Source organism: Myotis lucifugus, unplaced genomic scaffold (assembly GCF_000147115.1).
Source record: "Myotis lucifugus unplaced genomic scaffold, Myoluc2.0 scaffold_58, whole genome shotgun sequence".
In the NCBI taxonomy this organism is placed as follows: Eukaryota; Metazoa; Chordata; class Mammalia; order Chiroptera; family Vespertilionidae; genus Myotis; species Myotis lucifugus.
In genome coordinates this window covers 3600053-3616528 of record NW_005871106.1, presented here as the reverse complement: position 1 = coordinate 3616528, position 16476 = coordinate 3600053, and the positions used below count along the sequence as shown (strand labels likewise).

The 16476-nt window shown below is 38.0% G+C and overlaps 1 protein-coding gene across 1 annotated transcript in view; it reads right to left on the bottom strand.

Moving 5' to 3' along the window:
• Window positions 1–16476, bottom strand: part of PTPRM (protein tyrosine phosphatase, receptor type M) — a 633774-nt gene that overhangs the window by 456661 nt on the left and 160637 nt on the right. The window contains 1 exon segment of the mRNA XM_023754237.1: window positions 6258–6380. Within this exon segment, the coding sequence (XP_023610005.1) occupies window positions 6258–6380 (123 nt within the window).

The window sequence follows — 16476 nt, the reverse complement described above, 5'->3', positions numbered from 1 at the left end:
CTGCTAAGTTTCATTTACATATACAAGCTTACTTTGCTTTATAAAAGAGAATTACCAGAACACACTATACTGCCCGTGCCTGTGATTTAGATGTTTTTGCTCTTTTTTTTAAAGAACAAAGCATACAAGAAAGCTGAATTTGATGATATAATGTGCTGAGTCTGATGCACTAAATTTTGTATTATTTTTTGAGTACTAGTTTCCAAAAAGTCAATAATAAGTGATGGAAAACATGGTCTTATAGGATATAATTCTTTGGCAATCCAGGAACAATCTCACCAGACTGGGAGTGTGGGGTGCACCAGGAAGGGGTCCTATTTGGTGCACTCAGTGATGGCTCCCAAGCACCTCCAACAGTGTCTAGCACATAGAAGGTGTTTAATAAATATTTGTTGAATGTTGACAAGACTCAAAGAATGAATGAGATAATTAGACAACTGTCTGACTATTCTGTGCCAAAAATATTACTCACTACATACACACTGAAATTTAATAAGGAAAAAATATCATTTCAAGCCATTTTTAGTCTTCTCTTCACTGACTAGGCCCTGTATAAGTCCTGAAGTGTAGATAAACAGAGAAGCCTTCCCTAGCAGGAGCAAAACATGCCCGATGAATGGGCCCAAAAAGAAAACTTCAATTCATTTGTCTCTCCATCCATCATGTCCCCAAATGTGAAACTGACTCTACACAAATACAGAGTCATTTTTTCCTATTTTCTGGGTCATCACACTAAGAGTGCATATTGCTCCTCCAGCCTGGCACGTCTCTCTCTCTTTCTTTCATATGAACACCCAGAGAAATAATCCAATCCTTAGTCATTGCATCTCCATAAAGATCAGAAAAAACACTGTTCTCAATTTGCAATATGTAAAGCTTGGATGTGGGAAGCTAAATGAGCTTCCTGCTCGATGCATGCTCTGCTACTTAGAAAAACACTAAGCATAATGTTTTGTTTTCCCAGCACTAGGACCCAAATTCACTTAAGTATAGCCTATTTAGAGGCATGGTATCTTCAGGAGACCATGTCGGGCAGAAATAAAAACCAGCTTTATGAGTATCAAATGCCTATGGCTATAAGCTACCTTTATTTTTTTTATATTATAAATGGATTTAGTGTTTATCTTTTAAAATATAAAACAGGATCACATATTCTTATACATAAACTATGGATCTTGTAAATTATCCATTTTATAGAACTGGAACACTAAGTTACATGTTATATTCTAATAAAATATAAAAACATCAACCAAATCATAATAAATGAGCATAAACTTGGTGGCTTAAAACAACAAAAATTTATTATCTTTCAGTCTGTAGGTTAGAAGTCTGAAAAGGGTCTCTCACTGGGTTAAAACCCATCTTTTCCACTAGACTGTAAGGTCTCTGAAAGCAGGACCTATACATTGTCTTTACTCACCTTGGAAACATATTTTGAGACCTACTAAGTACTAAAAATTGTGCTATGTGTTGAGGATACAAAGACAGCCTGGGAAACATATGGTCTGGTACAAAATCAGATCTATCAGAACCTCTCAATAAATGTGGATTGAATTAAGTTATGTCAAAGGTTCAGAAATGTCAATACAACAGTAAGGTTCGGAGTAATGTAATTGTAAATTCTGCTTTCTTTTTGTAGATCATGCAAAGTAAGATAACAGGCCTTATTATTAGAGGAAAACTGTATTGATTTTAATACATTAGGTTTTGAATTTGGAAGTGTCTATAATTTTTTAAGATGACAAAAATCTTTTAACTAATGTAAAGAACTTGAGAACATTAAAGAAACCACCAATCATTGTCAAACTACGTAGGTGTTTTTATATCATAAAACACTTAATCAATAATTCTTACTCTAAGCTGATAATTACCCATGTACTACAGTATATAAAGTGATAGCAAGAACCAGTGTAACGAGATGCCAGGTTATTATTTGGTTACTTAATCAAGTTTTCTTCTGCTCAAAGTGGCAATCCTTATGACAAAGTTTAAGAAAGTTCCCCACCATCAGAAAAACTGTCTGATTCAAAGAGTATAATCCATTATAACGTTAACTGTCGACTTCAAGTAAAAACATACAAATGATTTGGTATTTATTCGCCCTAAATATGTATTTCCAGAGCCAATGTCAGAGCCTCAGAGTAGTTATTCTGTCAGCATGTATAAGGCTCCAGACTGTATTTAAAATTTTTTAATGTGGCTAAAGATAACCTCACACATTAAGAGAAAGAAAAACAAACCCTACACACTGGAGCATCTATTTCAAAGAAGACAGACAAAGTAATATTTTAATTAGAGTAAATGTTAAGATTAGAATAAAAAAGTTAGTCTCTCACTGTCATAATTTTTAAATTCATCTGGATGGATTATTTGCTTCTTAGACTCACCATAGTCTCAAGAGAATTATGTTACGAAACAATAAAGAAAATCACAATGCTTTTAATAGACAGCAAATTTATGGGAAAGATAGAGGAAGTCCTATTCATCAGGTTTTTTTTCTCACTGATTTTAATAGCCCAATGTTTGGAAAACATACAATCTGAAAGTGAAACAAAATGTGAAATAATGTTTGTATGTTAATAAATATGAGTATAGAAAACAATAACAATATAAATTAAGAGTCCAAAGTCACAATTATATGCTGGTACTGAAATGGTTTAGGACAGGGGTACACACATTTTTTTTTCTGAAAAGAATGAGACAGGAAATATCCAGGCTTTGTGGATACTACTGTGGTATGCACCCTGCCGTGGTAGCTTAAAACCAGCCACGGACAATATTTAACAAACGGGCATGGCTGTGTGCCAATAACAATTTGTTTATGGACACTGAAATCTGAGTTTCATGTGTCACAAAATAGTATCATTATTGTGATTTTTCAACCACTCAAAAATGTAAATACCATTTTTAGTTTGCAAGTCATACAAAAACTGGCAGCAGGCTGTTATTTGCCTACAGGACACAGCTTGCCAAGCCTTGGTCTAAGGCATCACAGACCAGCCTACACATGTGAGACCAAATACAAATACATGTGCAAGAACAAATCAAATAATATTTTACATAAAGGCTTAAAATATTAACCCTCAAAGAGTTATGGTTGTATCTGATTTTGCCACCTAGTTATCCTGAAAATTTCATAAGATTAGTTTCTGTTTTAGTGTAAAAGAGCCACCCTTTGGAATTAGTTTTGGAAAAGAATAAGCTATGTTATACATATTAACAGAAAGAGAGGAGGAGAAAGAGGAGAAGAGAAAAAGGAGGAGGAGAAAACCCTTGAAACTAAATAGTAATTAAACCTCAAGGCTCTATGTACATTTTGACAGCTCAGTTTAAAATTCATACCATAGGCAAATTTATAAGATGATATTTCCTTACTTCTAACAATGATATTTCACTGAGAATTTAACTTCTCACTTTAGGTGGACTGGTCAGCTGGGCACAAGTCCATATTATTTATACATATTGGTTTTAAGGTAAGAAAACTGCTCTTCAAACACTTTCAGCCTATACTATATCATTATATAATTACATATCATTTTAGATGGCTCACTAGTTGTATTTTTGTAACTTTATTTCCCAAGTAGATGAATTCTGAGAGAGAAAAAATCATTTCTTATAATCCTTCATCTTCCACAGTAATTGGTATCATGATTAGCACATATTATGGCTCAAAGAAACTTTTTTAATTAAACTTTGTTTAATACATAGTAGGAAATAATTCCAGTATTTGCAATTCTGGAGTGCGGGAAACGAGTTAAGTCGGCTCGCGTGAATTGCGCGTACTCCGCGGGAGCCGTCTTTAACTCGGTTCATATAGATTTGCGGTGGAGTGCGGGAAACGTGTAAACTCGGGCCGATTGTAACTGCGTATTACCAAATATTTGTTTGTAATCCACCCTTTTGGTGGATGGAACAAAACCAAAAGACAGAGCCATCTTATATTTTGGCGGGAAATTCACCCGCACTCCAAGTGTTAAGGCAAAAAATGTAATCCAATGGAATAATTATCAATCTATTGATTTTAATACATTAGGTTTTGAATTTGGATTGCCTATAATTTTGTAAGATAACAAAAATCTGGACCATGCCCATAGGCATAGAGAGGTAGAGGAACTGGACTGCTAGTCCTTCCCCCACCCTCTTGCTGACATGTCCCAACAAGGACTTCCAACCTGTTTAGCAGTGGTTGAGGGCACACTGTCTGTAATTATCAGAAATAATATGGAACTGAAAAAGTTTTAGAATATGTAACATTCAGAGATATTAAGCTACAAAAGCCTAATATTCACCACCAAGTATTCTATTAGTCAACAGAATGAGAGTAAATTCAAACAGAACATCTAAATAGCCCTACTATATTCTTCCAAAGACAGAAGAGACTTCAAAGGCCTGATATTTAAACAGTTGCTTCCCCTCCATTCCCTCAATTACCCAACTGATTGTTCCAGGATGCAATTGGGCTTTAAATGCCATTTTTGTAACAGCCTCTGCTGGGATCCCATCCTTTCTGTATTTAAAACTTGGTCAACTTGGTCTGAGACAGTATTATGGAACAACATAAAGAAGAAAAGGACAAGATAGTGACAAGAAACAATTCCTCCCCTTCCTTTATAAGGGGAAGTTTGTAATCATGTGATAAAAATAGAAGCAGTGGAAACTGAAGAAGATCTTGCAATATTGGGGGTGCTTTGTAAAAAGTCAATTTTTCCAAGTCAGACTGCAATCTAAAGGACCACAATAATAAAATCAACTACCAAATTGCTCACCAAATTCAAAGATAATAAAGAAAGCATGAGTGAACTCCTGTGGATAAATCTACCAGGACTTTGTCTGAGTACCCTCCTCAGTACCATAGCCTCATCCGTCTCCAGCCTCTCTGGACATAGACTGGATCCTCAAGAGAGAGCAGGTGACGATGACCAAAAGACTTTCAGGGTAAGAAGCCTGTTTGGCAAAGGACAGCTCCACATGGGAGCACAGTTCTGCTCTCCTCTCCCCTTTCCCCGATGCTGGCAAGAATGAAAACAGTAACTGGAATGTGGGGAGGGGGGGAAGCAACCAAAGTACCACTAATTCAAATACAAGACATATCCAAAAGCACATATATGAACAAACAAATAAAAATAAGAGGAAAAAAGGGAGACTGTCAGTTATGGATAAATAAACAAGAGCTAGAAACATTTTGAAGTCCAATAAAGTCATAGTGTTAAGGAGCTCAAAGCTCCTTTCTTTGAAGTTATAGGATCTAAACGTGGGAAGGAGACATCAAGAACATGGAGGGCACCAAAACGATTAAAGCTTAGTTAAGAACATTAGATTCTACTTCATGTTTGAAGCTACCTTCACAAGATTACTAAATGTACTTATTGCTGCATTTAGATGCATTAATGAAGAACTTTACAGTCATTAAAAATTACCAAAAAAATGTATTTACCTGAAATCCAAATCAAAATGACATGTTTTACAGTTTGAATCCTGAATGGGGCACACTCTTTACCCCATTTATAATATGAATCTGCAAATCTAAAATTTTAAAGATGTCCAACATCACAGCCTGAAAAGGGTGCCCATTAAAGTGATCAAGCTCCAATGTGATTAGAGTTCACTAATAACGATCTTCCCACTCCTCCTCTGAAAATAAGGTAGAATTCTTGCTGGTGTTCAGTGGAGCAAATGTCATTTACTCATCAGGATATATACTAAGCACTTATACAGAGGACAAAGCATCCACATGTGTGCATGACTGTTTCATCTGCAGAATGCTTTCAAGATCACTGGCATCCTCACAGTTCACCCAGGTGCCAGGTGAGCCCCTGAGGACAAAGTTTATGCTACCTCCCAAGGTCTCCAATTCTCCAATTTGTGACCAAGACTTTGTAATTTCGATTCCCCAGCTACAGTTCCACTCACTAGACACATTTGCCAGAAGAGACATCAATCTATTTCCCATATCTGCTGCTTGGGAAGGATTAATTGGGAAGTGCCCATTAATCTAGCTCAGATGTACCCAAAGGTAAAGAAAGTAAACTTTAATTAGACTTTAAATAAAGAGAGACAAAGATAAACTCTTTGTAACCAGTCCTCTTAATTATAGTAGCACTCTCACTAGTTCATCGGTTCTTGACTGCCACACTCAAAGACCTACACCCTCACTCATTCAACCAATACCCAGTGAACATTTACTGTGATTAAGATTCTTGTGAACATTTGATTAAAAACAAACAAACAAAAAAAAACACTTAAAACTAAAAGCAAACCTGATGGCATCCATGGATCAGAAGTTGGTTTGGTCAAGGTGTTTACTTGCTCCCAATTGAAGTCATCATCTTCAGCTTGATTATATCCACAAGTGCTATATGGCTCATCAAAGAGGCAACCTCCTAAAACATAACAGAATGGTCAGTAATGTAGATAACACTAGACCTCAGGAAAAAGCTATGATGATTATAGGTTACCATAAACCTTCTTGATGCTAATTAAATTTGATTTGAACTTTGTGCTGAGGAACTCTGGATATTGACCTTATTGTACCCTTGCTAGCTGAGTATTAACCATGTCTTGCCAAAATGCTATATTATATTGTTCCCCCAAAAGAACCAATATTTTAAAAATTCAAATTTATAATTCCTATTTGGCAGATGCACAGGAATTTGGAATAACTGATCGTGTGAGTGTTCAATGTGTTTTCTAATTTGGCAGATGCACAGGAATTTGGAATAACAGATCTTGTGAGTGTTCAATGTGTTTTCTATAGAAAAACCATTACAATTTGAACAAAAAAATTAAAAGAAAAAACTTTCACCACACCACTGGCAGGACGGCAGGAGACAAATGCAGTATAGATCATGGACATAGCTTGCAAATTATTTTTCTAAGGATTATTCTAAATTTACCATAGAAACTGGTTTTATTTTACTAGTAATACTTTGGATATTTTATGTATCAAAATTAAAACAGGTTATAAATTTGCTTATAGTTCACAATTTTTAAAGGCAAGAATTAAAACTAAACATGTGGTAAACATATGCTTAATTTTGGTGGTAGAAATAAGACTACTTAAAAAAAACAATAAAACAAAATGTAGTATATGCAAAGCAATTTAGCTGTTTCAGCATCCTGGGGCACAGAGAAAATGTTCAGTCCCATCCAGCATCCTTAAATGTCTCCTGTTACTTTGAATTACTATAGTATCAAGTCTTTTCTCCAATGTTTCACATTTCAAAAGTGACTTATTACATTGACCAAATCAATTATTATGAACATTAGAGGCCCAGTGCACAAAATTTGTGCACTCTGCGTTGGGGGGCGGGGGGCCCTCAGCCTGGCCTGTACCCTCTTGCAGTGCGGAAGCCCTCGGGGGGTGGCAGTTAGACATCCTTAGTGCTGCTGCAGAGGCTGGAGAGGCTCCTGTCACTGCCACTTTACTCACCAGCTGTGAGCTCAGCTTCTGGCTGAGTGGCGCTCCCCCTGTGGAAGCACACTGACCACCAGGAGGAAGCTTCTGCATTGAGTGGGATCAGGCTGAAACTGGCTCTCCAACATCCCCCAAGGGGTCCTGGATTGCGAGAGGGTGCAGGCCAGGCCGAGGGACCCCACTAGTGCATGATCGGGGCTGAGGAGGGACCACAGAAGGGCTCCAGGGCATGTCCGGCCTGTCTCGCTCAGTCCCCATTGGCTGGACCCAACAGCAAGCTAACCTACCGGTCAACTGTCTACCCCCTGGTGGTCAGTGCACGTCGTAGCAAGCAGTTGAGCAGCCTTAGCACATCATTAGCATATTACTATTTGACTGGTTGAATGGACTACTGGACAACTGGACACTTAGCATATTAGGCTTTTATTATAAAGGATTCTATTAACCATTAGATAATGTCATTAATTACATTAATTTAAAATTATAATTATCTGTCAATGATAAAAATTAAGGGTTTTGATCAATAACACATAAAAATAAGAATATTATTACACTACTAGAGGCTCACTGCATGAAAATCATGCAAGAGTAGGCCCTCGCAGGCCCGGCTGCCTCACAACCCCGCGGCCCCATCCCCCGCCCGCTGGTCGTTCCACCATCCAGTCTAATTAGCATATTAGCTCTTTATTATATAGGCTGTCTGTACTGTATGCCCTTGCAGCAATAAGTGAAACAGCAATTGTACAACCTCAGAGATAAAACAGATGTTAGAGGTCACCTGGTCCAACTCCCATCCAAATGTTTAAGTCAATTCAACAACCTTCTACAGATAGACAGCTTATGAACAGGTGAGGCACTGAGAATTTTAAAAAAGCATCCTTACCATGTACAAAACTCCCTCTTTGTAAAGGTCCATGCTCTGCTTACCTTGTCTACTCATTTATCTTAGCTCTACCTCTGCAGAAATAATAAAAAGTCTCAGCTCTTACCCAGGAAAGCTGATCATTTGAAAAGAACTGTCATGTTCTATGTCTTCACTTCTCTGGGCAAAACATGCTTTGCTCCCTCCCGTTCTTCCTACTAGAAGCTAGGAAGACTTTCCCTATCCTGGTAAACCTCTGAACACTCACAGGTTTATCAGCACTTTTCCAAAATAAGGACTCCAAGTTCTAAATTCAACTGTCCATGTCCCTGGACCTCGTGCTCTTTCAGCAGTTTCAACAGGGTGTTGGTCCATTTTGAGCTTCTAGGAGCCTGAATTCCCATAGGGGCGTGAAATGCAAATCACTGCTGTTGAGCCGATTCTCCTCTCCTATACTAAGTAAGTGACTTTATGAATGAAAACGCAGGATGTATTTATCCTCACTAACCCCTATCTCTTTGTTTTCAGTGCATCACTCCAGTCTATTGAGAGCTTTTGGAATCCTGATTTTGTATTTGGGTATTAGTCATCCTACCTAGACTTGGGTATCTGCTAATTTGATAAGCATGCTTTCTATGTCTGCCACCAAATCACTGATTAAAAAAAAAAAGTTACCAGATCTTAGCTATGGTGAATTGTGCTGCTATGAACATATGGGTGTATATATCCTTTCTGATTGGTGTTTCTGGTTTCTTGGGATATATTCCTAGAAGATCTGGAAACAGCCTAAGTGCCCATCAGTAGATGAATGGATTAGAAAACTGTGGTACATCTACACGATGGAATACTATGCTGCTATAAAAAAGAAGGAACTCTTACCATTTGCAACGGCATAGATGGAACTGGAGAGCATTATGCTAAGTGAAATAAGCCAGTCAATGAAGGAAAAACACCACATGATCTCACTCACTCATGGATAATAAAGACCATTATAAACTTATGAACAAAAATAGATACAGAGGCAGAGCTGCCTCGAACAGACTGTCAAACTACAGCGGGAAAGCCGGGGAGGGTTGAGGAGTGGGGGGGGAGAGGGTAAGATATCAACTGAAGGACTTGTATGCATGCATATAAGCATAACCAATGGACAGAAGACACTGGGGGGTAGGGGAGGCCGGGGGATTGTTAAGGGCGGGGAAAAAAAGGAGACATATGTAATACTCTTTGTAATACTTTAAGCAATAAAACAATTTTTTAAAAAAAGAATAAAAAAGTTAAACAGGGCAGATTGAAGGAGCTCAGACCCTTTTAAAAGACCTGTGCTAGGTTTCTAACTTTCTTTTAGTTGTGATCTCCAGGCATGATGGTGAAATTGGTGGCTTCGGATGCTGTATATTGTAACATATTTAACAGAACTGGTCAATTAAACAATCCACTGGGAACAGAAACACACTATAAAAATACAGCATCAACTTAATATTTCAGCTTGACACATGGTAATTTATACTGCCCTTCACTCAGTTTTAACAAGTCCAAAGAAACAAAATGGATTTGTCTAAAGCATATACTACTAACAACTTTCGACTTGGGGATAGGAAATGTTACAAGACAATGTAAACATGTATGATAAATATGTTCCCTTGGTTGCAAACCCCAATTCTGATGTAGAAAATAGCTTCTGTACTGTAGAAATAAGCCCAAACAGTGGGTAGCACTAATAATGTTCCAAAAGAAAAAAAATAACCATGGAAACATAGACAGCACATTGATGATGAAAGTCCTGCAGTGCAGTTTTAAACAGTGAGAACCAGCTATGGGCATCCACAAAACAACTCAAGGCTGGTTAAGGATCTGCTTTATGAAGCAACTGTTGACACTAAAGATATAACCAAATGTAAAGGGAAGAGAATGCACAGCTGATAGCAACCCCAAAGACTAATGCAATGCGGGTGAAAGGATATAATTTTCCTATTACATAAAGCTACTTTTATCACTTGAAAGGAAACATAAAAAGATGAAATGGTTCTTTCTGGACCCATGTATGATTATCAAACCACTGGAAAATAGGACAAACTATGAATTTCCTATTGCCGGAAGATATATCCCCCTGCACACCAATTTTCAGATCCACTGGCAATCATCCAACAGATGAGAGACCCTAAAATAAAAGGTGGTGGATGGAACTAAAATGAGATAAGATTAAGGTAAACAACATCAGAATTGAAATGACTATTTTGAGAATTAGCAAATTAAACTTATGGTTTTTTATTTTATTTTAATTTTTGTAAAACTTTTGGCTTTTTAGGCAGCTCTGTGTGGTGGTGGTAGTGAACAGGTTCCGGGGTCAAAGGTCTGGCACATCCTCATTCTTCCACTCCTAGCTTTGTGACTGAAGACAAATCACCTGGCCCTATGCACTCTGATTTCCCTACCTGTAGAATGGAGATAACATGTACCTTATGTGGTATTTCTAATCATTTAATTATACAGCAAATGTAAAGTTAGTGCAACAGTGCCAGGCATGTTCAATCATACCTATTATTATTAATTCTTAAATCCTTCATACCATATACACCTCATACAACAATTATTCTCATGAGTTCATTTCACTGCAAATAGTTGGACTATATCATTGGAAATTTAATAAGAAATTAAAGAGTTGTGAGCAATCCCGCAGCATACTCCAGTGGGCTCCTCTATGGAGCATGTGGGATTTGTAAATGCTTTGAGGCCAGTGAAGAGTATGATGAGGAAGCAAAGCCCGCTGAAACTTAGTGAAATGAATGAGCATTTCCAAAAATAAGTCTCCTTGATTTTCCAAATAACAGACAGTTTGCCATCATGTACAGGCATGTGGTCAGCGGCAAACTTTGCCAAGGTTTGTCCAGAACTGTCTTACTTGGACTAATGCCTAACGCTCATGGCTGCACTGCATTCCTCTGTCAAATCAACATAAATTATTTCTCTTTTGTGGAGGGGAATTGAGACTGAGCCACGTCATAAATAAGATGGAGGAAAGGTGATGCAAGATGGGTGGGGTGGTGGCCTGCTTCATTCATAGTCTCTCTCACTCACACACATACTCACACATATGTACATGCCCACATGCCTGCATCATACCAGTTTTTCCTTAGCAAATGTGAATACAACACACTAAAATACTACATGTGCTGAATCAATAATAAATTTTTATGCAAAAGGAAGTATCTGTGGATGTCAAATACTTAGGTTACCATCATTGCTGATTCCTGTGCAAAAATGATGATTGCATGGCCTACTCCATAACATATCTTGCTACGCAATGACATAAGAGTTAAATTAACAAAATCAAAGAAAAATTAAAATTCAAAAGCAAGGAAAATGGGCAAAAAAATAAAATGAGATTATACCAGGAATATAGGGAGAGCTCCACTTCCCCACCAAGTAATAAAAAAATGTCACCAGGTTCATTTACTGGAAGTTAGCTACAAATTTATTTCACTTTGAGTTTGGGATAGCCAGTCCAAAAAGGAAAATACGATTGATTACATAATTCACAGTATCTATGAGATAATAATATTAATACTAAAACTACTAATAGGGACTATGTTTTACTGAGGACTTGTTTAATCCTGATGCCAACCCAATAAGGTAGATACCATGGTCTTCCTTTTATAGGTATATAAACTGAGGCACAGCGGTTACAGAGTTTACACAGGGTCTCAAAGCTGGAAGGTAAAGCAGAGATTTGAACCCAGGCATCCTGTGTTGACGGCCCAGATTCTTAACACTATGCGATAGTATCTTCCAGCTGAAAATCCAAAAGAAACACAACTACTCCTAATCTAGAGAGAACTATCTTCCCAGGACCCTGGTAAGAAGCAATCAACATAAGTTCATGAACAGAGCTCTCATCAGCATCCACAGAACAGAGCTATGGGTTTTAGGGTCTATTTAGTAACATAGTATGATAGCATGTCACCAAACTTTGATTCAATAAACTTGACTTTGTGGGAGCTCAGTGCATTCTAGGCTTAAAGCTGTAATATCCCTGAAAATGGCCTTTATGAATATTGTCTCTTTCAACGAAGTCTTATTGGGCTGCTAAATTTTGTGTATTTACTCCCCAACTAAAAATTGCAACTAGTCTTTGCTATTACTGAAGGGTAGAGCCATGTGCTTTAGAAAGCAGGTGAAACGGTGGTAGGCCAGATAATATTTCATGAAAACTGAAGAACTTCAAAAGAATAGGTGTCTGAAAGCCTATTTCTGCTCAAAAGTAATTCTGATTATAATTGTATCTAAGTCATCTTGGCATTCCCTGGCATTGGTACACGACAGACACCGATAAATGCTTTTTAGGAAAATAGAAAATAAAGTCCCCAAAATTATATGCAGAATTCAGCTGCAATAATTTTTGCCAATTTTTTAAAGAAGTTTAATGTAACAAACAACTACACAATGAAAACAATTTTAATATAGCCCCACAAAACACCCAGCCCTGCTATAAATGTGACTAAATCACTGACCATGTTCATTTTTATTATGGTTGAAAACTATAATCCAGTTAAATGTTAATGAAGTCTACACAAATTATAGTTTTCACTTTAGAAAAGTTGAACTCTTCTTTTTCTGGCAATAATTAGATAGCAAGGCTAGTTGTCTATAAAGGTCATTCTTGATTTATGAAAATAAAATATTGTCATTTGCATACTGGAGGGAATTTATCTTTCTTCTTGCTTTAGAGTAGCAGGGAATTATTCAGTAGACCCAAGAATAGTATGACATCATTAACATAGAAGCTATAAAGGAGAAGATGGTCCAGTTTTCCCCCAAAGGAAACCTTGTAAGATCTTTCACACGACCATTCTATATCCCACTGAAGAAAAGGCAAAGAAAAATGGACAAGGATTAGAGCCCATCATTTAAGGCAGTTCTTAACATTTCTTCAATTGTGACCCACTGTCTTGACCCAGGACATGTATTTGTACATTTTACTAACCAAATTTATCTCTGATGGCATAGCATACACTGATCTTTTTTTCATTTCTGTCCTGTTCAATTTTGTAAAGGGTGAGGTCTAGATCCACTAAACTGACTTCACAATTCTGCCAATAGTGTTGTCTGTGGTATAGAAACATTATCTGGGACTATTTGTTCAGCTTGAAGTTATCAATCAAAACTACTATGTGATTGCCCCACCAAGGCAGTCAGAGTGCAACCTATGATCTACAAAGTGCTCTGGTATTAACAGCTCCATTCGTGAACATCTGTCACACGCTAGCCAGATTCTGCTTAAGGCGACATATAGTAATTATTTCATTTACTCCTCACAACCCCCGTATAAGACTATTGTCTCAATAGGTCTGATTCAAAGAACGTGTTACATAGCAAAAACCATGCAAATGTCTACATGTATTATTTAAACTTGAAAACTCTAAAGGCAACTGTCAATATTATTTGTGCCAGTTACCAACACTCAGCTCTAAATTCACATTTCATTGCTTGCTCTGCAAAAATGTATCTGGGCCGACTAAGTAGGTTTCCTGTCCCCTTTGTGAAGATGTTAAGCTCTGACAGTGGTGGGTCTGGAGAGGCACTGCAGGGGGAAGGAGTGGGCTCTCGGGCCTCCCTTAAAGGTCTCAGCACTGAGGCTTCTCCAGCACAAGGCTTGCAGTGCAGGGGCCTTCCCGGTGCTCCGCTGCCCTGGTGCATGGTGGCCGGCAGAGAGCAGCTTGCCCCAGCAACCACTCTCCCCAGTGGTTTTGTAGCACCTCCAAAGGGACAGGACCCATCAACAGCTGTCCAAGCCACCCTAGAGGACACATTTCTTCTCTATTGTATCAATGTGTCCCCACAATGACTTCCATGTCATCCACTGAGCCACTGTCATGCCCTGGATCTCAGCTCTAGAGATCTCCTTGGACCTCTATTTCCGTCCTGGACCAGTGGCTGTTCTTCACATCTGCTACTCCTTTATTCTTTAGAGCTCAATTCAACTCCACACTAGCCAATCTCCTGTATTCTAATCTGCTGTTAATTATTCATTTACAAAAAACGTTCCCTGTTCAAATCACTGTGTGGTTTCTGTCTCCTGACTGGACCTTGATGGATACATTCCTATTTTTAAAAATGACCATTTGGAGTGGTCAAATACCTTGCCCAAAGACACACACAATTCGGTGTAGGGCCAGCAGTTAAACCGAGGCCTGAGTCCAAAATTCATAATCTTTCCAGGCTACACATTATCACCCTTAACCCACCTTTATAAAATAAGCAACACAACAATGTGTACTATTTATATACTGATGGTTACATGAATTGCATTGCAAATAAGTTCCTGATTCTAAGAAGCCAGTGGAGGACAAAAGTTAATTTCATAAACTTATTTATAACATACATACACATTTTGAGTTCTGCCTTTACCAGGTTAAATGGATTTATATACTCTAGCAATAGTTCTTCTTGTGATAATTACAGTCCATTTGCAGCTATTTTGTAAAAAGGCTGTAATACTCCTTGAGGAGATTTCTGAAACATTTTTCTCATTTGTTCTAAATACAGAATGACCCCATTTAAGGCAGCCTTTACCAAATGCATGAAGTATTAAATGGGTCTCTATAAAAAGGGCAGATCAAAAACAAGTGCTAAAGTACCCCCCAAAAGAACTGATGTTATATGTTCTATTTTCCTAAATTACATGTAATCTCAGGTGGTCCTCTCCACTTTTTCCAATTTTAAAATAGTGAGATAAAAGGCCATACACTACACATTTCAAAGGATAAACAGAAAGTGAGCTATAATATACATCATTGTGTTAAGAGTTGTAAAAACAAACCTGCACCAACATAGCAAAGCCACTGCTTTCTTCTTGTAAATCAACCCAGTGACAGCGACATTTAATTGCCTGCCAACAATGAATGTACATAATGCCTCTTAAACTTTGAGTGCCCCAGTGATGGTTAGTGAATCAGACACTAAGCGTTATAGAAATGCTCTTCTACATAATTTAATCAAGCAAGCAGTTTTTGCACATTGCACAGGCATTTAAATGGCTAATGTTATGCACTATTGTAAAAGTGCTATTTGCCAATGGATATATTTTATATAATTCACAGGAAATAAGTTGTCTTGTTCTTAAACTTTCTGTGGCATTTATACTCACTGCATTCTTCACTTTATATCAATTTACTGATTCCTAATCATAAAAAAGACCTGACTATAATAAATAAGCATATATTTTTCTCATTGATTTAAAATTCAAAATACATTTTTAATGGGTAATAGTGTTATTTATTTTCCAAAATATTGTACAGATGCAGTTAAATCATTAGGGACCTGAATGTCTCTGTTTCCATCCTATATAATAAAAGGCTAATATGCAAATTGACCGAATGGCAGAATGACCGGTTGATATGACACGCACTGACCACCAGAGGGCAGATGCTCAACGCAGGAACTGCCCCCTGGTGGTCAGTGCGCTCCCACAGGAGGAGTGCCACTCAGACAAAAACCCTGAGCGGGGCTCGCAGGGCTCAGGGCTGGCAAGCGCAGTGGCAGTGGCAGGAGCCTTTCCCGCCTCTGTGGCAGCACTAATGGGGAGCAGGCCTAAGCTGGCAGTCAGACATCCCCCGATGGGTCCGGGACTGCAACCCCTGGACAGGCTGGGCTGAGGGCCCCCAAATCCCCTGTGCACAAATGTCGTGCACCAGGCCTCTAGTATACAAATAAGTACCTCACAGAGTTGCTACAGGATTGATATAAACCACTCACATATATTCCTTGTAAATTTAATCTGCCTGAATATAACACCAGTGCTCTTATCCTCCACCAATATTGAAAACTACAGTGTGAAAAAAAAACGTTTGTCTCTATCATAGCAATAGGAGTAAAAAGGGAAAAAATGACAGTATCTGCAAGAATTGTCTGGAGGAGAACATGAGCACATCTAGATCAGTACTTATCACCTGATCTCAGAGAGGCCTGTGTCCTGAGACCACACTGGACCAGTAGTTCTCAAAGTGGGTCCCTGAACCAGCATCATTACCTGGGCACTTGTTAGAAATGCAAATTCTTCCCACTCCCAGAGCACTAAATTAGAAACTCCCAGATGGGGTTTAGCAATCTGAGTTTTAACAAGCCAGACCTCCAGATGATTCTGAAATGTATACTGATGTTTGACAACTACTATTCCAGACCGACCCATTTAACCAGAATCTTC